Genomic DNA, 20,310 nt, shown 5'->3' on the forward strand with positions numbered 1-20,310 from the left:
AACACAGTTGATCAGCAGAGCAGATTTGGTGTTCGCAAGATTAAGGCAATCAGAAATTTTTCCAATCCTAAGTATGGAGAAAAGTATAAAAATAGGCCAGAAAATTTTGGCTCAGCTCCCCAGTCCAGCTCTGTTCACTTCCATCCAGAGAAGAGCACATCCTGATCTGATGAATTAATGATCCTCTTCACTCAAGACATCAGGAAGAAGTTGACCTTGGTGCAGCAGAGCAGTGCATGAGTGCTGGGCTGTCGCCTCCCTTCAACCCACGCAGGGTTTGCAGATGCGTTCCAAGACAGGAGAAGGAGGTCCATCAAATCAGGCACAAAGTGTACTCGGCAGTTAACGAAGGGTGCACAACTGGTGAGTTAGTTTCCCAGGGAGGTCCATACCCATCAGAACATGGGACAACAGCCCTCCATTCTCCAGCTGGGATCACAAAGCCAGGGCTCCCACCAATGCAAGCCTTAGAGCTGAAGAGCTCATTAGCTCACTAGATTGAAGGATTCAGGATCCCCAAAGGAGCTCCTTCCTTTGCATTATCAGCCCGTAACACAAGGTCTACACTGTGCTGAAGGTGGCAACCTCTCGGGCCACCACAGATGCTTCTATGCAAAGGCAAAGACACACAAGCAAACACAGAATTTCACTGTTTCTGTGGTAGGGTGACAGTCCTGGTACACGTGGTGGAAAAAAGCAATGTTTTACTGAAAAAATAATTATTAAAAATGGGTGTAAGCTCATCCATGTACTTGACGTGAAATTTAATCTGAATTAAACGCTCAGCCTAAGCTGTCATTACGAGAGCCGCTTGGGGAAGAGCTGCTGCATCGCACTATTTCACCACAACCTCAAAGAAAAGGCAGGGCTCTGCACAGTGCGTCAAACGAGCTTTGCTACAAAATGCTGGAGGGGTGCGTGCCCAGCGAACAGGTGATGCAGGTGCCACTGTGTCCTCCAGAGACGTGAAGAAAGGACCTCCGGCTGGGGCATCTCACGTTTTCTCTCTCTCCTCCTGGTCTATGTGTCACTTGTTAGCAAGGGAAGCATGTTTCAGTTAAAGGGGAGCTGGGTGAGAAGATCTGCACACCACGGGAACACACACAGCTCATGCCACCCACCACAGCAACACTTCTGAGTCGCCGGCTCCACAGGGGACCCAGTGGTACCTACAGCTGCTTCCCATCACCCCTCCCCGTACAGCACAGAGAAATGCCACACTAACTCAAGGTGCCGGCTCCCCCATCCAAAGGGAAGGCACATTTGCTATTCCTGGTAGCACAGATAACGCTCAAGCATTTGGGGACAGTAGGGATATCATGCCTCCGGCCAGGACATCGTCATAACCCCACAACACGAGGAGAGCAGCAGCACACAACAGGGTGGGAGCATACACAAACACGAGCGCACACCACAACACACACACACACACATAGAAACGATGATGATTTTTTTTAACAGCCCCAGTATGAACAATTAGGAAGAGGGTGACAAGGAGATGGATGCCAGAATGGGATGGGGACTTAAATGAGTCTCCATGCTGTGTTAGAGTTCCTATGAGGAACCAATTTTTACCCCAACCCTGACTTTATGCCTCTCCAGCCTAAGCTATATTTCATAATTGGGAACATTTATGAAACTTATAAAGTATTTTATTATAAGAAGTGGAAGTGGCATGCTCTTATTTCACTCTCAGCATAGAAAAATGTCTGATTCTCATGAGACTCTCAGAGAAAAATGCACTCATAATATTATACTTGCAACTCACCAATGCAATTTGCTGTAAATTAAGCACACAAAGTAGAAAGGGTGATTTACTAAGGCTGTAAAACTTGCATCTGTGAAAACTGGAACCAGGTTTGGAGATCAAGCACTAAATCACATCAGCATTAACGCATCTAGTGAGGATTTAAACTGCTCTAAGAACAGAGCTTGGCCCCCAGTCTTGAAATGCAAGTAATTTATTCCCCATCTTAAAATATTGACCTGACTACACCTTCAGATACCCACCTCATATAAAATATGCTTGAGATTTGAAAATCCACTCTTTTTTGAAGAACCTGAGGTAATATTATTTACCATAAATCTCATACCGCCATATACAGGTCTTTGCATTTGCATTGATCCCAGAAGATTAAGTCCCAGACTGAATAACTGGAGCTTGGCTCCAGGTCAGTCTTGGAAGAAAAAACCGAAATGGAAAAGTCCTGCTGAGATGGGATGTCCTTTTCCCAAAAATCAGACTGGATTACTAGAACTGAATGATCATTTCAGTTTAGCATTCCAGATCTCCCCCTCCTCCAGATGCCATCCTCAAAACCAGGCACGGCCACTGCTGTGGTTTTACTCCGTGCTACCACTGATGCGTCCCATGGTGCCACCACACCAGCAAATTCAGCAGATTTCAGCAAATTCAGTGTTACCTGGTGGGCACAGCTCCTACAGCATGAAGTGAGGCAAATGATACAAGGAAGGATGGGAACAGAGGGCTGGAGAAAGGGGAACATGCAGCAGTGACGGCAGAGGGAAAATGGAAGTATGAACAGGGAAGTTTTCTTGTTAAGCATTGTATGAATTGGAGGAGGTTGGTAAGACCATCAAGAAATCATCCTTAAGAAAGCAAGCTTATCAAGCTCTCTCCCACTCTCCTTCCTCAAACTGTCATTTTTGGCAGACAGTTCCCCAACACTTGTACCAATAGCTAAGATGTACATGGAGGTGCATGGAGTTAGTCTGTAGGCAGCAGGATGGGGAGTCTGGTTTGGGCTTTCACTCATTCCTTTGAAAAAAACGATCTTCAGAGGTTTCTTTTTTTTTCTCTGGTTTTTTTTTTCTTTTCTTTTTTTTTTTTTTTTAATTAAAGCCTTTGCACGTTACAGTCCCAAACGAAGAACAAGGAGTGACATGACACACAGTTTCAGAGTCACATGCACTTCATACCTGGAGGCACCATACGTTTGTGTTTGCGTGCTTTTCAAGTATTTTCACCAAAGAAAACCAAAGGGATAAGAGAAAGAAAAACAGGGGGGAAAGGTGGGGTGGAGGAAAGGGGAAAAGAAACAGAATAAAGAAAATTAGCATATGAACAAAGTGTATACCCAGGAGCAGATGCGCTGTGACCAGGCGTACAGGTGAGCACAGGAGCGTGGGCTGAGCTCGCTCCTGCTGCAGCCAACTCAGAAACCACTGCATGCCCATGTCACCCTTGGGGACAGGCAGCTGGCACCTTGCTCCAAAAGCAAATGGGCACCACAGGCAGGGATAATGTGGAGGCCTCCAAGACACCTTTCATGAGACATCCACAGCCCCTGGTCCCATCAGCCAAGGTCTCCTTGGGCTGGGCTGAATGTTGTGCCGGTGGGTTTTTCTTAGTGAAGACCAATATATGAACGTAGTTGAGATCAAGGCCCTGTTCCCATGAGTGATAATAAAGAGATTTTTTTTCAGCAAATCCAGTGGCTGATGCGTAACAGGTTACGATGTCTGGGCGCACCCCGCTACACGTGCATTACAAGCCCAACCCATACCTGCATGTACAGGAGCCTCGTGCATGTTTCAGATTTGGTTCTACCACATTTTTAATTCAAAGATGAAATCTGAGATCTCTCAGAGGCCGCCACATTTTCCCCAAACGAGTGAGACTCGTGCTACTGCAGTGATCTGAGTGATGTTCTGGAGAGACGTGAGCTCCTCCAAGGCATGTGCAACAATTTTCTCCTATCAAGCAGCCAGTCTTTCAGGGATGCCTTGAGAAGACAGGTACGCCCAAGTCACAGGGCTCCTGCTATGAGGAATAAGCAGCCCGATGTTGAGCAGAAAGGGTGCCAGGCACCCGGCAGGAAGATGGGGTACTGTGCTCCTCCAACCCACTTCCTAACCACGTGCGCGTTAGCAGCCGTCGCCTTAAAGCAGCGCGGGGCTCCACGTGCTGCTGAGGCTACACCAGCGCAGAGCGGCCAGCGCCTGCCAGCTGGCTTAGTGAAGTGGGTAGACAAGGATAGATGGACAGTGTGAGTGATGGAAGCTGCAGCCAGAACATACAGTAACTCCCCTTCCACCACCACCACCCCCCAATTAAATTATCTGACTGCATCCAAAACACATTCAAAAGAGGTTTGCTGCTTTCTTGGTCAAAAATGCAATTTGACTAACAGCTGACTCCATCGGTGCACAAACGGCTCACTCTCCCAGGTGATGTTCACTTTGTGCACAGACAGGTTGGGATTTAAGGGTGAAGCTGGGAGAGAAAAGAAACCTGTGCTCAGGGAAGGCCAGGGTGACACTGCTGCTTGGGGCCCATGTTGGGAGCAGCACCCATGGCATCAGCCAGCAAACGACCCTGCTACAACCTTGTCCTGGTTTTTTTTGTTCAAGATAGCAGCTGGGCTCTTCACCAAACTATATTTTTTGCTTCTTCTCCTCCCCAAAGTTTTTATTTAGCCTTTTCTGGAGCTCTTTAGCTTAGTTTTCTTCCTGCATACTAAATCCATAGGAAATACAGGCTTTAACAAGTGGATTAAGCAGCAGGTAATGACCCCAGCGCACCCTCATGCGAAAGGGTGTCACTGCATGCCTGGCTGCGTGGCAAGTTCAGTCTTTTAAAGAGCAGCAAAACCTGGCAAAGCCCACTGAAATCAGCCCCTGGCTTTCTGTGATTTGCAGTGGACTTTGGACCAGGTTCTGGTCCTTATCCTCCCCAGCAGCTGATCTCAGCAGGGCTGCAAATGTACTGCAAGAAGGTCAGATCCTGGGAGGGAGAGTTTCGATGGGTGGGTTTAATGCTATTGGAAAACAGTTTTGTTCTGTTTTGTTGGGTTGTTGCTTTTGAGGGTTTTTTAAGAAAAGTCTTGAAGCTGATTCATAAATCTCTAGAGAAAAAGCAACCGATCAGACACACACTGGGAACAAATCCAATGAAAACTTACTGACCAGGACAACGTGATTTCCAACAGGTTTTTAAGATGGATTAACAGGCTGGCTGCTGTGTTTCAAATACAGGCTAATGCTTACCCTAGGAAATATATCCAGACTGTCTGCCTGAGGGCTAGAAGGCACCAGTAACATGGGAAAACAGAAAGGGATTCACACCTGCAGTGGCACAACCCAGCATCGGACCACAGTCCTGTTTGGGAGCAGGGAAACTGGACACGGGGAAAGCATCACGCCCAACAAAACCCTGTGAAGCTATGGGAATATCTAAGGAACATGTCTGACTCTTCTACAGACCCAGAAAGATCTGGGTAGCCCCTAAAAACTTGCCATAAAGGGATGCACAGCCCTGCCTGGGATGCAGTGCAGTGTGGAGTGGAAAATTAACAGCAATGTTTTGCATTTCAGCTTCGGGGGAATTCTCCTCCTTGATGCCACCAACTCCGAGAGTGACACAGGGGATGCGGCGCTTCCCCACATCCTGGAGGGCAGCAAGGCATGGCAGGGGACTCTGTTCCTATCTCCATGAAGCTCCAAATCCCAAGAGGCTGTGAATTCCCACAGCAGTGCTCTAACCCGTGTCGTTTCAACTGAAAAAAAGCTGCCTGGGTGCGATGACGAGTTACCTCTCCTTAAAGCAAGCCAGACAGATGCTGCTAAAACACAGCGGTGCTTTATCAGCATCATCTGCCAGGCTCCGCTGCCCTTCCCTACTCACGTGAACAGATCATGATGGATAAATGAAATGCAAGAAATGGGAAAATGTTCACTGGATCCCGACTTGGTTTTCCCCCTCTTAAGAGAAAAAAAAGGAAAGGAAAGGGGGACCCAGGGCAAATGCACCTGGGGGGAGTGCTGGGCCAGTCAAGGGAGGGACAGAAGTTTGCTGAAAGGCAGAAGGACCATTAGACACCAGCTGGAACGGCAGGGAGAGCTCAAGTGGGTGCGAGGAGCTGCACACAGGGTGAGGGCAGCATTTACCTACGATCCAGGGCAGCTCGGGAGGGAGGTCTTCACACCTGGGCGCGGCAACTGTCACAACACAATGCAACTACCAGTGGACTCGGAGAAATAAAGGTGAAAAGAAGAGCATGTACACACACAGACACAAAAAGAAAAAAAAAAACACAAAACAACAGGGAAATTAAAATCAAGTCAAAAAGAAGTACACAAAAAATCCAAAGCAAAAAAAAAAAAAAACAACTCCAAAAGAAAAAGCATATACCAGCCCTTAAGAGCTCTTGAAATCCACTTTTGTAACATAAAAAAGTAAATAAATAAACAAAACTATACATCCAGATAACAAAAATAAATATGGAGACAGTGGCATCACGAGGAAGGCAGTGGAAGAGGCAGGTAGAGGATGAGGTACCTGTACATGGGGACGGTGACAGTGCGTTCGTAGTACTGCCAGGTGGAGTGCAGGTCTGTCCGGGACAGGTTGGTGGCATAGAATCTCCAAGCCGCCTGCGGAGAACACACAGCGGGATTGTGGACCCTGGCATGGCCAGCACTACCCTCGGTTTTATAAACCTCAGCCAACACCGACTCCTCCCTCTGTTTTCTGTGGGAAGGGTCCAGCATTTCGGCTCTTCCTTGACTGGATATGTGACAAATCTGGGGTGGTACCATGATAGTCCTATGTGAGCCCAGCTAAGAACGCTGTGAGTACCCGGCACTCACTGTCAGGCTGAGGTCAGGTATCAAATGGGTGTTGTTGCCCATTAGGGAGTTAAAAAATTTGGAGAGAGAGGAGCAGGGGAATGTAAAATTACTCTAATTTCAAATCTCCAAGATACACACCAAGGCCAACCTTCTGCGCAGACATCTGTTACCGTGAAAAAAATGCTCCCAATTGTAACTTTATATCAGTATAAATATTCTCTTGGGGGGGGGGGGGAATTGGGTGAAAACAGACTGTCCTAATGCATTTGTCTTGCTGCACTGGGCTGGATTTCATTCCTTTTCTCCCCTAGATTGCCTACCACACGCTATTTTCCCATGGCTGATTTCCTGGCATTTATTCCCAGACAAGACCAGTCACCAGCTGCTGTCTCACACCTTACACACACGGCCCCAGTTTTCACCTGCCCATCTCCTCCCCAACTTCTAGAAGTCTGTTAAGCCCCCTAAAATCAGGACGACGTGAGCCCAAGGCTCCCTGGACATGATCCTCACCTGAATCAGGCCCGCTGCTGGGTTTCGTCTCTTCTCAAAGTGTTTTTGTCGATGCTGCTCTTGGACCTTCAGAGCAAACCCTGAACCCAAGATGCCCTGGGGAAGAGGACAAAAATCTACAGTTAGCGGGGCTTCAGCTAAGCTTCCACTTAAAAATTGCAGCCAGCTTTCTCTCCAAAGGTTTGTTCTGGGTGGTTTTTTGCTTCAAACACACAGGGGAAGGAAGGAGCAGTCTCCAGCCGAGGCAGCCCTGGCAGAAACACTCCCTCCCTGTGAAGGGGCAGCAGACTTTACTGGTGCTCACTGGAGTTGCTGCTTTTCCCAAAATAACCCCCAGCCAGCTGATAAAATACAAAACAACCACACCGTGCTGGCATTCAGCAAATTATCCCCGTAGGGGCAAATCAGCTCCATGCACCACACTGAAACGCACTCTGAAAGAGATGGGGGCAACTGGCTGAAAAGGCACAATCCCGCCTAGGAACAGCCCTTTGCAAGAGAAAAACGGCTTCGTTTCAACAAATGTTTGTGCAGAGCCACATCTAGAGTTTCCATGCCATTTGCTCATCTACATAGTGCCCGAGCTGTGGACATTCGGAGAGGGTTTCCCCTCTGCTCTCTTTTACTTTGACTCAAAAGCCAGGGAGCAGTTGCAGTCGGGAGCTCTCTGGGTGCATCACTCCACTGGACGTAGCTGTGGCATCGCCCCAGCGCCGGGGGCCGGGGACAAAGCGCAGCTGAGCTCAGCCCCCCCAGCGAGACGCGGCCGCCTCTGCTTACGGCAGGAAGGGCGAAGAAGGAGACGCCGATGAGCGTGAACGTCGCCGCCAGCAGCCGCCCATTCCAGGTCTGCGGGTACTTGTCCCCGTAGCCGATGGTGGTGAGGGTGATCTGCGGGGACATCACCGCACAGCCCTCGGTCAGACAGCCTTAGAACCGAACCAAACCCAAACCAGACAGCCCAAACCCTCGCAGCACCGCAGCGGGACCGGGGGAGCAGGGTCCCACGTGCCCCCAGCCGACCGAGTCAAGGGGCAGCTGGGGTGCCCGGGAGGACCCCAGCTGCTCCAGGTCTCCGCGGGAAGCCGGGATGCCCCAATGCCCAGGACTGTGCTGCCACCCTCCCTGCTCGACAGGCTGGGTTTTCACACCAGTTGGGAGCATCCTCTTGCCTTCAGCTGACACACAGAGCTGCCATCTGGTGCAGAGGCTGGCGGCAGCTCCGAGCCTCCCCCGGGAGATGGGGTTGTGCCTTCGGCAGGGAAGCGAACCGGCACCGTTCCCCCGGACTCCCTCTGGCATCTCACAAAAGCAGGCAGGGCTATTTGCACACATAAAGGTCTGATGCTGTTTATTCCCAATCTTGCCAGCAGTGCCTATTAGCTGGTCTCCCTTCCCATTTCAAACCAACATATTAGGCCAACAGGATTAATTCTGGCTGCTTCCTGCAACATCATTTAGGGACGTTTTCTCCCGTCCTCAGCATTATTGCAGTGCACCAGGGAAGTGCTGGCAAGCTGCTGTGCGTGTTTTGAGGATGGAGCCGAGAGATTTGTTGGAGACAAAGAACACCCCAAATTTCAAACTGCAGGGAAAGATGCATTTTCTCCCTTCAGTCCACGGACATCACTGTAGTGGGAAACGTTGGGTATCCCCCAAGGCTTCCGAGAGGATTTAGAGAATCTGGGACTGGCAGTACGAGGCAGGGAGAGATGGTCTGGTTAGGAACACCTTTGAGACTTCTCCCCAGCGGACCTCAAAGGTCCCTATGCCAAGTGGAAAGCCGTCCCTGTCCCATAGCCTCCACGGACAGAGGTGGCCCCAGGGATGGGAGCTGACACCATGCTGCTGTGGCTTTGGAAACCTCATGCATTCAACTTAGAATAAAATCACTTTTACACAAATGGAAGTACAATCCCAAAGCACTGTTTAATTGGACCCACTAAAAGCCCTATCAATTAGATGCCATTTTGACAAAGTGGTTAGAAAATGCATCTACGTGGCTATTCCTTACTGAAACACAAAGTCTAAGCAATGCTTTCTCCATAATCACTGCAAAGTTTGTTTACATTTTTTTTGTAATTTCTATAGACCACTACCAGGATTGGATTCACTAAGATCACACCAAAGGACAAGTTTCTGAACCTGAAACTTGATTTCTCTTGCTCATCTCTTAACATCTGTCTGTACTGGACCCGTGAGTTGGACAATGACAAAACCTATTTATTTTAATGAAGCTCAAATTTTACTTTGAGCTTCTCAGGGGCAAAACAGACCAGTGCAGCTCCATGTCCTGAAACAGGGAGCGGTGATCCGCTGCCAAAGGCTCACACAGCTTGGGAAGCAAGAGGGATAAATCTGCACATGGTTCTCCCAAGACTGAGCTCTAATCTGGGCTGTCACTTCTTCCTCATTGTTTATTTTCTAGTTCTGTCAAATTCAGCTTTGTTTTTATTTTTCTGTCATAAGCAAGGGACTTGAAAAGCAATTTACTGCTGCCTTCCCTCTGTCGGAACACAGGAGCTGCTTGATCAGCCGATTCCTCCCCAAGCCTGTTACTGGGATTTGATCAGATCTGGGATTTTCATTACATGCTTTGTAATCAAGGCCAAACTAGCGCCACAGTGTCGGAGCAGGAGAATAATAATGCAAGAAGATTAGAACGTCATTAATTCTCTCTTTGTTAATCGGGTAATCCAATAATTCACATGCACGCGCACACACAGAGCAAACTAAAAGTATTGCCCTTTCCTCCTTTGTCAGCAAAGATGTGAAAGGGGAGTGCTTTCAGAGCCGGAGTCTTTCTGGTACTTAGACCTTATTAATTTTATAAAATGTATTCCAGCGTGTTCAACAGAGCATTGCCCAAGTATGATTTTAAATAATTAAAGGGCGGCAATACTTGTCAAAATGATGATCAAAGCACCCCGTAGAGCATGGAGTCTTTATCTGACCTGCCTCTGCTGAGCTAAATCCCACGACTAAGAGCAACATGAGTTCCCAGTTTCCTTGCAGCTCCAGCTAATTCAAGAAATGGGATTCCCTAACATGTTCTCCAAGGTTTATTTAAGAAGACAACCTAAACGGAGCAGCCTGAAGCCATTTAATAAAAATGTTAACTAAGCACGCTGTAAGTCAATTCCTCACATAAGTGATACAAGATGGCGGGTTAATGGACATTTTATTTTAATAACCAGCAGCTGTTCTATAAAAAATACTTACCAGACCCCACCAGAGTGCATCTGCATATGTATCAAAGTGCTCATTTTCTCCTTTCTCGGCCAAGTATACCAGGAAAGAGGCCAGGATGAGGCACAGGAAGCCAATATACCAGGCAGTAATCAGCTCCTGCAAGATCATTAAGGGACAGAAGAGAATATTGCAATCCTGATGCGCATCTCCAAAAGCCGAGTTGCCTGCTTGTGGTCGGATCTGAATTCTTTTAGGCTTTGGGGCTTTGGTTCAAGACCAGTAGTGCCCCTTGTTGAGATGGGACCAAGGTAGTGGTGGTGGCCCTGCCACGCACATGGGGCAGCCCCCGTCCCGAAGACCCCGCCATCTAAACACATACAGCAAATGGAGAAGGAAAAGGACTGCCAAGAGCTCCATTATTTCAAGATGTAGAACTAAGACTAAAAAAAAAATAATTCTGTTTCCTCAGTTCACACAGGGAAGTAGGGTTAAAACTGGAATGGGAATCTCCAGACCTCTGGGGACTCTGCTTAGTGCAGGTCCCTTCCACTAACAGGGGAGGAGCTACAAGGCTGGGGTCTGGAAACCATATCTCCCAGTTTCAGGGAAGTTTTAATTCAGAATTCAAAGGAATGATTGTTTTTGGATGAAGTTAATGCAAGAGTGGTTAAAAGAGACCCACAAATTCCCAATGATTTTTACACGGTTCTGGATAAGCTGGTGAAGCTTTTCAGGGGAAAAAGTGCAGGAAACGTTAAATTTCTAAATTGGGCAGCAGGAAACAAAAAAATCGTCAACAATCTCTTCCCAAACCGAAGAAAGGCCAAGGTGCCTTACACGAGGGATCAGGTCTGTGACTGGTCCATGATCTCATGGTGGGAAGAGGAATGGCACAAGCATCGTGTCTGCGGGAAGCTGCTGCTCGCATGGTGCGCTTCCAGAAATGCATCAGCTCTGCAGCGTGCAGCCTAGACAAAGAGCTCACAGCAACACCTGTGCTTAATGAGGCTGCTGGCTAATTGCTAGCTCTTTGAAATGAGCCGTGTCAGTGTGCAGGTAGTCGCTATGTTCAAGACATCCCCTGCAAACATCTAAACATCTCTCCCTTCTCTACTGGTCGGAGAGCTCATCGGACCTTGTGTCTCTGACTTTGCATTGCTCTCCCGTGTTACCTGCCAATCCCCCCAGGCCTGGGAGGTGTTTGGGTTGGAGAACTGAACCAAAGCAGTGTCTCTGGTGGGAGAACATGAAGAGTGACTCAGTGTCCTTGCTTGGGACTTGCTCACCTTACTGTGTGCGTAGACCACAGAGCCCAGGAGCTTCCAGGTGCCGCCCCGCCGGTCCATGCGGATCATGCGCAGAATCTGCAGGAACCTCAAGCTCCTGAGTGCCGAGGTGGCAAAGACATTCCCTTGAGACCCTGCTGCCAGCACGGCAATGGACGCGATCAGCACCATGATGTCTGCATGAAGAGAGGGCATGGAAAGCTGAAGAAACACCCCTGAACCACTTCCGAACGGAAGGCACACCGACTGCCATGGCAGCGGATGGCTGTGCATGGAAGTGATCTCCTATCAGTTGTAGCTCGTGCTGGAAGGACACAGCATACATCTTAAGGATGAATGGAGCCACTACACACCTTAGGAAAACATCCTGGTTTCCTTCTCCACGCTCATCATTCCCATAGAAAATGTGTCAAATACTGCAAAGCCTGAATTCCGATACGATCCAGTGCTAACCCCGCTAAACTGGATCAAAGCCCTGCAGAATGCCTGCCCTTTTTAACCAGCTGCAGCTGCCCGCTACGCACAGCTGTCTAGGGGTTTGAATTCCACCATCTCAACTGGGAGTGAAAACACCTAGAGGCCCACCATAACGATCCCGGGGTGCTCACAGCCAAAGGCCTCCAAGAAAAAGTCCAAGAAAAAAAGCCTGGCTCTATATATCTCCAATTCAAAGATCCTGTAAACCTCCCTCTTCCCAGTTTTCTATGCAAATTTTGAAGGCGTGCTTTTCTGTGGAATAAGCTAAGGTCTTGCACATGACCACCGCCAGCTCCCGGACACTTGAAAGCAGGCTCCACAGCGAATGGCACAGCCTCTCTGCTCGCTCCTTACCCCGTTAAAAATAACCGCTGCACACAGATGGCCCCTTTCACAAGAGGATCGCCAAGTACATTACAAACAAGAATTAATTAAGTCTCATAACTCCCTTGTGAGGCAGCTCATCAGCATCAGGGAAGGCAAAGCGAGACACAGAGAGTTTCAATGACTTGTGAGCGAGTCGGTGTCGAGGTTGGACACAGCACCGCGGGGTCCCAGCCTCTGCTGGCCAAACTCCCTTTCTGCGGCTGCGGGCAGCTGTCAGTGATGCCTGGGTACAACGGGAGCGCTCCCAGGCCTGCGGGAAACAGCGGGGGGGCTCACGCAGAATAACAAAAAACATGTCTGTGGGTTAGGCCTTGTGCCTTTGTGCTCTTTCCCTTCTCAAGATGACCACGAAGCAACTGAGGATCAACCCCCAAACCGCATGCAAGGAACAGGAGCACCGCGCAAGCAATAGCCCTTTTGGTTTGGGAAATCCCATGCAGAGAGGCAGCTCTTACCGATAACACAGAAAGGTTTCCGGGCGAATTTTAACCTTCCCCTCCAGCCCCGGTATCGGCAGCAGCAGCCAGCCGCCCAGATCCTCACAAAGTATTCCACCCCAAACACCACGATGGTGACAATTTCCTGTGAGGGAGACAACGCTATTAGTTGAGATAGAAGTGTGATGGCAAGCACGCTCCAGAATCACGTACAAACCCCCAACCTAAACTCTGCGCACCTCAGAAAATAGATCACAGAGCTGTCCGCACCATTAAACTGGGAGCCCAGGCTTGACAGACTGTCAGCTCTGTGCTGTCGTACCTTCCTCCCCTGGGGTGGCAAGAGGTACTGCACATTGTAGTGATGAACTAGAGGTTTGCACCTCCTATCATGTCTGCGTGCCCCACCAGAGGATTGACGAGTACCTGCTCCTCTCCCTGCCATTCGTCTCCAGGACTTGACGAGGTTAAAGCTGAGCAGCTCAGGGAAGACCAGAGACAGGAATCACTGGCTACTCCTCCCTAAGACTCTTCACAGGGAATTTGAGCTTTTTTCCCTAGAAAACTGGACCGGTTGTCACTGTGTCTGTGCTGCCCGGTGCAGGGGCGGTGTAGATCTCCATCCCCTGTGCCAAGCCAGCACACCGATGCAGGGCACCACAGCTTTTCGCACCGCCACCCGAACACCCTGCGCACGCTCCCTTCCCGCTGATTTCTTTACTAGCAGCGCTTGCCTCAGCTTTATCATGTCCCAAACCTGACGAATCCCTAATTAGTCTGCAGTACCTTTTGATGTCAATGTAGGGCAGCGACTGGGGAAGAGGAAGAAAGGCAAAAGGAAAGGAGAGGGGTGAACCCAGCAGCCCTGCGATGTGGCAGTGCAGGCAGGATCTCTGCTGGCTCTTGATGGCAGAAGCCACGTTGTCGTTGTGAGGGACACCTGGCTACTTAAGGAACAAAACTCTGCAGCTCAGGGATGGATCAAATAGTTGCAGGGATGTTATAGCGTGGGAGAGGAGGCAGCTACACAGGATGGCCCCTACTCAGAGCATCCATGGCTTTAGATATTGGGAGCTGTTGGACATCAAAGCGCCTTTCAGTTGGGATCAGTCTTGCCACCGTGTTTTGTAATTGAAGATAAATGCAGAACAAAGGAAGAGTTTAGGAAGAAGGGTTTTAAAGGATCCTTAAGAATATTTTTAGTTTATTTCTGATACAGATTTTCCTATTTCTTACCTGCAGGTTCCAGCAGTCCCCTTCTCACAAGCAACAGTTTAAATTCTTGCCTCTGTTAAAAACCTGCAACCTCAGGTTTTTGTGGGGTTTTTTACTTTGTTTTGATGCCTTACTGATGGCTTCATTTGCAACCCCCCCACTTACCAGGATGTAAAGGGCCCCTTCCGAGCTGTTCTGGTACTCATCAATGGTCGAAAAGACAGACAGCACCAGACAGGAGAAAACTAGTAGAAAACTATGTAGCACAAAACCAAACCAAAACAAACAAAAAAACCCAAACAAAAACAAAAAAAAAAAAAAAAAAGAGAGAGAGAGAATGTTAATTTTCAGAGCAGGAATTTCTCACACTTCATCAAACTAGTCCAGAGAGCATTTTTGGACATATTTCTCTATGAGTATTTACTGTGCTGCTGCTGCTACACCACGAGGTAAAAAGGGAAAGTCCCTGGTTTTACCAACTGGAAGGGTCACATGTTGATGGACCCACTAGACTGTTTCCAGTTTGGCCAATGCCAATCCAACTCCCCTGATCCCCTATGACATTATTTCCCCAAGGAACTGTCAGCCCCTACTGCAATATGCTTTCAACAAGCATGCAGACCAGCAGGGAAATGTATTACTGCGGGGACAGGGGACCCGGCGGGCTGACGAGCAGGAGCACAGGCTGGGCACAAGCCCAGGGAAAGCTCCACTGATGCTCTGCTGATGCATTCGCATCCACAAAAAAAGCTACACAAGAAGCGGGACTGCACTTCCTATCCTTGCAAGGTAGGACATTTTGGGGTGGATGTAATGTTTCTTTTCTAGGCAGGAACTCCAGATTAATTCCTGAGTGCCTGCAAAGGCTGGTGACTTTTTAAGTTTGTTGTAGTATCACTGGGAGGTGGAAGGTTGTTACTCTGCTCGTCTGTGGCCAGACACAGGACACAGTAGGGGTTTGATCCAGTCCAGGGGATATGACCTTGGTGCTGACAGTACCTTAGTATGGATCCAGAGGCACTCTGCCACCGGGCAGGGCGCTGGGCTGGCCTCTCTGTCGCAGCCTGGCAGAGATGCAAAGGAGCCCCATCCTGCCAGGAGCTGGGAGGGACCCAGCTTTGATATCAGCTCTCTCAGTCTCTTTCAGTTGCCATGAAATACGGGAGATTCTCCAAACCCTTACAGTATCCATCCAGGTCTCATTGATGTCTAAACCCATGGGCTGTCCCAAAAGCAACCTCAGAAGTGCCACACCGCCCTGTCATTCACAGGCTGTCCCCATCAAAACTGCCTGCTCCATGCTTTTTGTGAACGCTGGAGGTACTAACGCAAATCAAAAGGCACCGAATGAATGACAGGAGCTTGACTCTCCTCTGACACTTGATGCCCGAGTTCCCAGCTATGAAGGTGTCCTGGCAGCTACTCACGAATGGAGATGATTTCCACCAGCCCGTGATGCCCACTGCTTGCTCAAACAAAAGGAGGGAAATTAATTTACTAAAGATCCATTTACTGATACAATAAAGTAGGCCAGCGCAAGGAGAAACTAAAAGCTGCATTCTTTAAAAGCACTAAATAATTCATTTGTCTGGCTTTGTCTCACATTCCTACAAACTGCATGTTGAATATTTATAAGGTACGGTTCCGGTGGTGCGTGCTATTCCTTTTTGTTGTATAAAGAAAAGGAGTTTCACACCACCGGGTCGTGCTTGTGGCTTTGCAATGACCATTAATGTCACAGTAACAAGTAAAAACTGGGGGATCTGTAGTATTTAGTTGAACCACAGGCTGAAACATCCCTGCCTGCCAGAGGGAAGGGACCTTCTGAGCCATCTCAGCAAAGGCTGAGCTTTGTCCGCAACAAGATGAATTCAAGCGTAGACCAGTTGAGGAAAATTGCCTGATTTCTCACTGCAAATTTACTTTTCTCATATCAGGTCTGGTACCTGGAGACTTGTCGCAACCTCAAGAAAGTAAGAAAACATCCCCTGCAATCCCACTTATGGTGTCCCTCAGTGTCTCACTTAAAATGTTTTTTCTCCCCAAGTTGGTCTTTTAAACCCCTCGCCATAAACAAGCCGACTGCATCCTGCCCTGCAGCCCCACGGATTCCGTGCAGCCCCACATGCCCCAGGCTGCCTGGGCTGCCCTGCGAGCTGGAGTGGGACCCCGCTGTGCCCACCCCATGGGGGGGGGAGCAGAGCCCTGCACCGCTGGAGCAAAGGAGCTGCAACTGGGTCAGGCAGCCCTGCTCCCGCGGCGGCCCAGATTTTGCTGCAAACTTCTGTGTTGGAGTGAGAAGCAAATGAATAATCAATGAAAGGAAAAATAGAAGAGGAAAACAAACAAAAAAAAATGATCACAGAAAGGGATCAGGGGGAAAAGAAAACCCTGCATTTTCGGATTAAAGAAGTAAAACGTGGGTTGTACTCTTGTGACCAAAAATCACAGTAAAATGCCTGAGGAGGGGCTGAAAGCAAAGCGCCAAGGCCAACACAGGCATGCACGAGGTGTCTGCTAAGGTGACCACCTCGGACAGATGCAGAACAAAGCTGTGCTCAGACAGTGAGTCCTGGCAGCAACAAATGCCACAAGAAAGAGGATTCCTGTGCGTTAAGTTTTTTGCTAAGCATATATAAGGCAGAAAAAAGAAAAGAAATCACTTTATCACTTCACATCCCAAGGGCGGATTGTGCAAGCAGTGGTTATGTGAGGAGAGCCAGCCAGCTCCAGGTGCTGCTGGGGCAGTGGGACATGTGGGTGCTGCTCATTCCCTTCCCCAGCACTTGCTACAGCCTCATCCCCCTCCTCTCCCCGGGGCCGGCTCGGTGCTGCTGTAATTTCGGCTCTGCACTCCCCAGGGCTCTCAGTGCTGGGGAGACCTGATGCACATCACACTTGCAGGGCCAGCATTAATTACAGTACTGCTGAGCATGGGAGGCAACAGGGAAGGCACCGTCTTCTTCAATGAAGCGCAGGAGTTCCATGGCCAAATCCCATGTGGACCAAAATCTCCCTGTCTCAGTCCTGACAGGGACATTCAGCCACCCGGTAAGGAACAGTTCTGCCAGCAAGGGATGGAGGCACTGGCTCATCACGGGATGAGCTGCACAAGCATCCCAAAATACCTCCACGGTGATGTACCACTGCTCTGCTTGACCCTGTGGTCCACAAACCTCTGGGAGGCTGTAAAAGGAGACTAAGGGACAAAACCTTTCTGCAAGGAAAATGAATTTGGGGGTTGGGGTCTGTATGGATCTTGGGAAGCTTTGAAGGATCTGCAGACCCCCCTTGGACAGGGGGGTGGAAGAAGAAAGCTAAGCGGTATGTCCCCACCAGAGATGGTGTGTATCCCCTGAGCTCCCACCGAGGGAGGGCAGTGGGGGACAGGAAGGCTGACTCTGCTTTAATTTCACCTAATCCACCCAGACAGCACAGGAAAGGGCTCCAGATAATAATGGATAGCTAGAGAAAGGGAAACAGGCCAACAAATAGTGTAGGGGTTGGGATGAATCTAATTTTTAAAGCTACATATCTAATCAAAGCAAATTATGTCTGCTGCCTGACTCTGGGTAATGTTAATGTGCAATAAGAAACGTTAATTATGTCCCATCTAATGACTTTTACATTAAAGATGCCAATTCTGCTTAGCGCTTTGGAGAAGACAATATCCTCCTCCAGAGCAGACTGGAACCGGGTCCTGCACGATGCACGGCTGCAGCTACCACCAGCTTCTCCCAAAGCCAAGCCAGGATGCGAAGGGCAGCGCGTGACTTCGGACCACCATCTCCTCTGTACTGAGGGCATGGAGAAAGCTGACTCCAGCCTCCTGGACCCACTGGAGAAGGACACCTCATGTTACTGCAGCTTCTCACCCACCACCCATTCCTGCAGGCATCCAGCACCTTCTGCTGCCCCGTGCCTGTTACTCAGACCTTTAAGCTCAGGCAAGACCAAGCTGTGCAAATCTTGACTGCTGCTAATGCTAATAAATCCAAAGTCAGGCTTTACATCCAAAGGTTATGTTGACTTAAAACATTCCTGGCAAGCTTCTTATTACAATTTATAAATCCTGGCACAAAACCTGCATATCCAGATTTCATATCCACTGTGCTTCAGGTTAGCAATAGAAAAGACTGAACTCCCCTTCGCAAAAAAAAAAAAATACTTAAAATTACTTGAAACAGGAAAGATTGTCCTTTTTTTCCCCCACAGTAAAAGCACAAGACAGAATCATCACAAAGCTTTTCAGGTTAATCATCTAATTTGCCTTCCAAAAGAAAACCCCTAGGAATCTACACAGCCATTTACATAAGAATTTAAAAAGACCTTTAAATTTGTTCCTGAAATACTTGTATTCAAATAACATTCACTGAAGTGCAAAAACATTGGTCTTCCTCTGATGAAGCATCAATAATTAGCAACTGCATTCCTGGATGCAGTGGAGATGGATGTAAAACAGGGAAGTGACACAAGCTCATAACAAGCCACCCTGCTTGTTACATGGTTTGTCGTCTTTCCCTGGAATTGGGAAAGGGAATTAATGATTTGTTTAATTAGGAAGAGCAAAGCTGGAAAAGGAGTCTTTTACTACAGGCATTTGAGAGCTGTACAATGCCAAGCAACTTAAAACATTTAAAACACTTGAAAATTACTTTGGGGATGTAAACAAGGCGTTGATAACTGTGCTAAAATAAAAACCAAAACGCTTATGGCAATCCATCTGTAATCCCAGCGATCCATTTGCTGTGGTCTCCGTAAAATCCTGGCATTCAAGTACCTAAAACGCCAATGTAAATCAAAGGTCATGAAAACGCAGCAGCGATAATAAACCAAGGTGAAAGAACATCCACACTGAGGAACACCTGAGATTGAGTGTTAAAAGGCATTTGACAGAGAGCCTCGTAATCAGAATGGGAATATTTACACTCCATTTAAATCTCCAGTGAATCAAGAGGCAAAACTCTGATAAGGCCATGGTTTTTCCAGGGGTAAAGACATGGTTGCATTGTACCTGCCCTCAGCCAGGAGCATCCATCACCTTTATTCATGCAAGCAATCCTGCTGCGATTTGCAACCTGGCTATTCATTTACAAGGCTAAATGTGAGCCTAAATGCTTCACTCTGGGTTTCTACATCCCTCCGTCTCAGCCAAAATCATCTCCCAAGGAGAATTCAGTCACTAGCAGAGCTGAAAATAGAAGTGGGGAGTACTGCCTTTCGGCCCTGTGCCGTAATAAATGCTCTCCTTTCCGAAATCAGGTCCTGAACCTGCAGATTTGGCCATGCCCAGCCCCATCCTCTCACCCAAGATCTGGCTCCACAGAGGAGCCCGGAGGCTCCTGGGCACCCACATGGGTAGAAAACATCGTTTATGGGCAACACACAGGCTGGCTCCAAGGCAGGGATTCTCATTGTTTATAAACTTTTTAATAAATCTGTAGCAAAGGCCTCTCTGGGACAACATTAATAGCTCCTGCGCCTTCGCAGTGCCCTGAGATGATGGCTGAACAGCTCTGAAAAGCAGCACCCAGGTTGTACGAAGCAATAATGTGTGCTAAGGACAATGCTGTAAATGGAGCGGTGCCGCATCCCCAGAGGACCAGCGCAGTGTCCCAGAGGACCAGCACAGTGTCCCAGAGGTGCTGTGGTGCGGACAGCAAGGCTGCTCCGGGAGGTGGGAGTTAACCAGGCTACAGAGAAGCACGTCTCAGAGATCCCAAACCACGTTATAGAGGCAGCAGTGGGATGGGAAGGAAAATGAGAGGGTTTGCTTTCCTCATGAGCCCTATCACCTCACCACCCGCAAGCCCCCAAGTCATACCCCTGGCCCCTGTGCAAATCTGCTCTCCTGGGGTGACAGCAAGGCAGCAAAAAACGGGAGGTGGTGTCCCAGCAGATGGGGTGTTCTGGGGTCTTCCCCAGGCAGGTGGCCAGGGTGGGAGCCCGAGAGCACCGTGTCCTGCTGCTGTGCTTGCGCTGCCCTTGCAGCTTCTGACACACACCTGCAGGGTTACAGCCCAGGGAAGCAGCAGGGGGGGAGGTCTCCTTCGCATCAGGTGATGGGAGGAAGGTCTTTTCTGCTTCATGGGCAGATAAGGGGCATTCACAAATTCCAGAACAGCAAACTAAGGAAAAAGGAATAGCTGGTCATGGCTTCACTGTATGAGCGTGGTAAAGTGGCACAAGTAAGTCACAAAAAAACCTCT

General features: G+C 48.7%; 1 protein-coding gene across 7 annotated transcripts in view; it reads right to left on the minus strand.

Annotated features, from left to right (window-relative positions):
* The window catches only part of KCNQ2 (potassium voltage-gated channel subfamily Q member 2), a 90,190-nt gene that overhangs the window by 38,640 nt on the left and 31,240 nt on the right, over positions 1 to 20,310 (minus strand). For 5 of the 7 annotated variants that reach the window (XR_013930700.1, XM_080404012.1, XM_080404011.1 and 2 more), the window contains exons 2-9: positions 14,267 to 14,357; positions 12,905 to 13,031; positions 11,586 to 11,761; positions 10,330 to 10,455; positions 7,888 to 7,998; positions 7,108 to 7,203; positions 6,302 to 6,396; positions 2,941 to 2,970 (exon numbers count right to left, since the gene is read on the minus strand). Coding sequence is in view for 5 of the 7 variants with exons in the window: in XM_080404012.1 (XP_080260138.1) it covers positions 2,941 to 2,970; positions 6,302 to 6,396; positions 7,108 to 7,203; positions 7,888 to 7,998; positions 10,330 to 10,455; positions 11,586 to 11,761; positions 12,905 to 13,031; positions 14,267 to 14,357 (852 nt within the window). In the remaining 2 variants the exon portion in view is untranslated. Of the gene's footprint in view, positions 1 to 2,940; positions 2,971 to 5,910; positions 6,397 to 7,107; positions 7,204 to 7,887; positions 7,999 to 10,329; positions 10,456 to 11,585; positions 11,762 to 12,904; positions 13,032 to 14,266; positions 14,358 to 20,310 lie in introns of all 7 variants that reach the window. The other 2 variants (XR_013930701.1, XM_080404010.1) reach the window with 2 other exon arrangements.

This window comes from Falco punctatus, assembly GCF_963210335.1.
Source record: "Falco punctatus genome assembly, chromosome: 10".
Lineage (NCBI taxonomy): Eukaryota > Metazoa > Chordata > Aves > Falconiformes > Falconidae > Falco > Falco punctatus.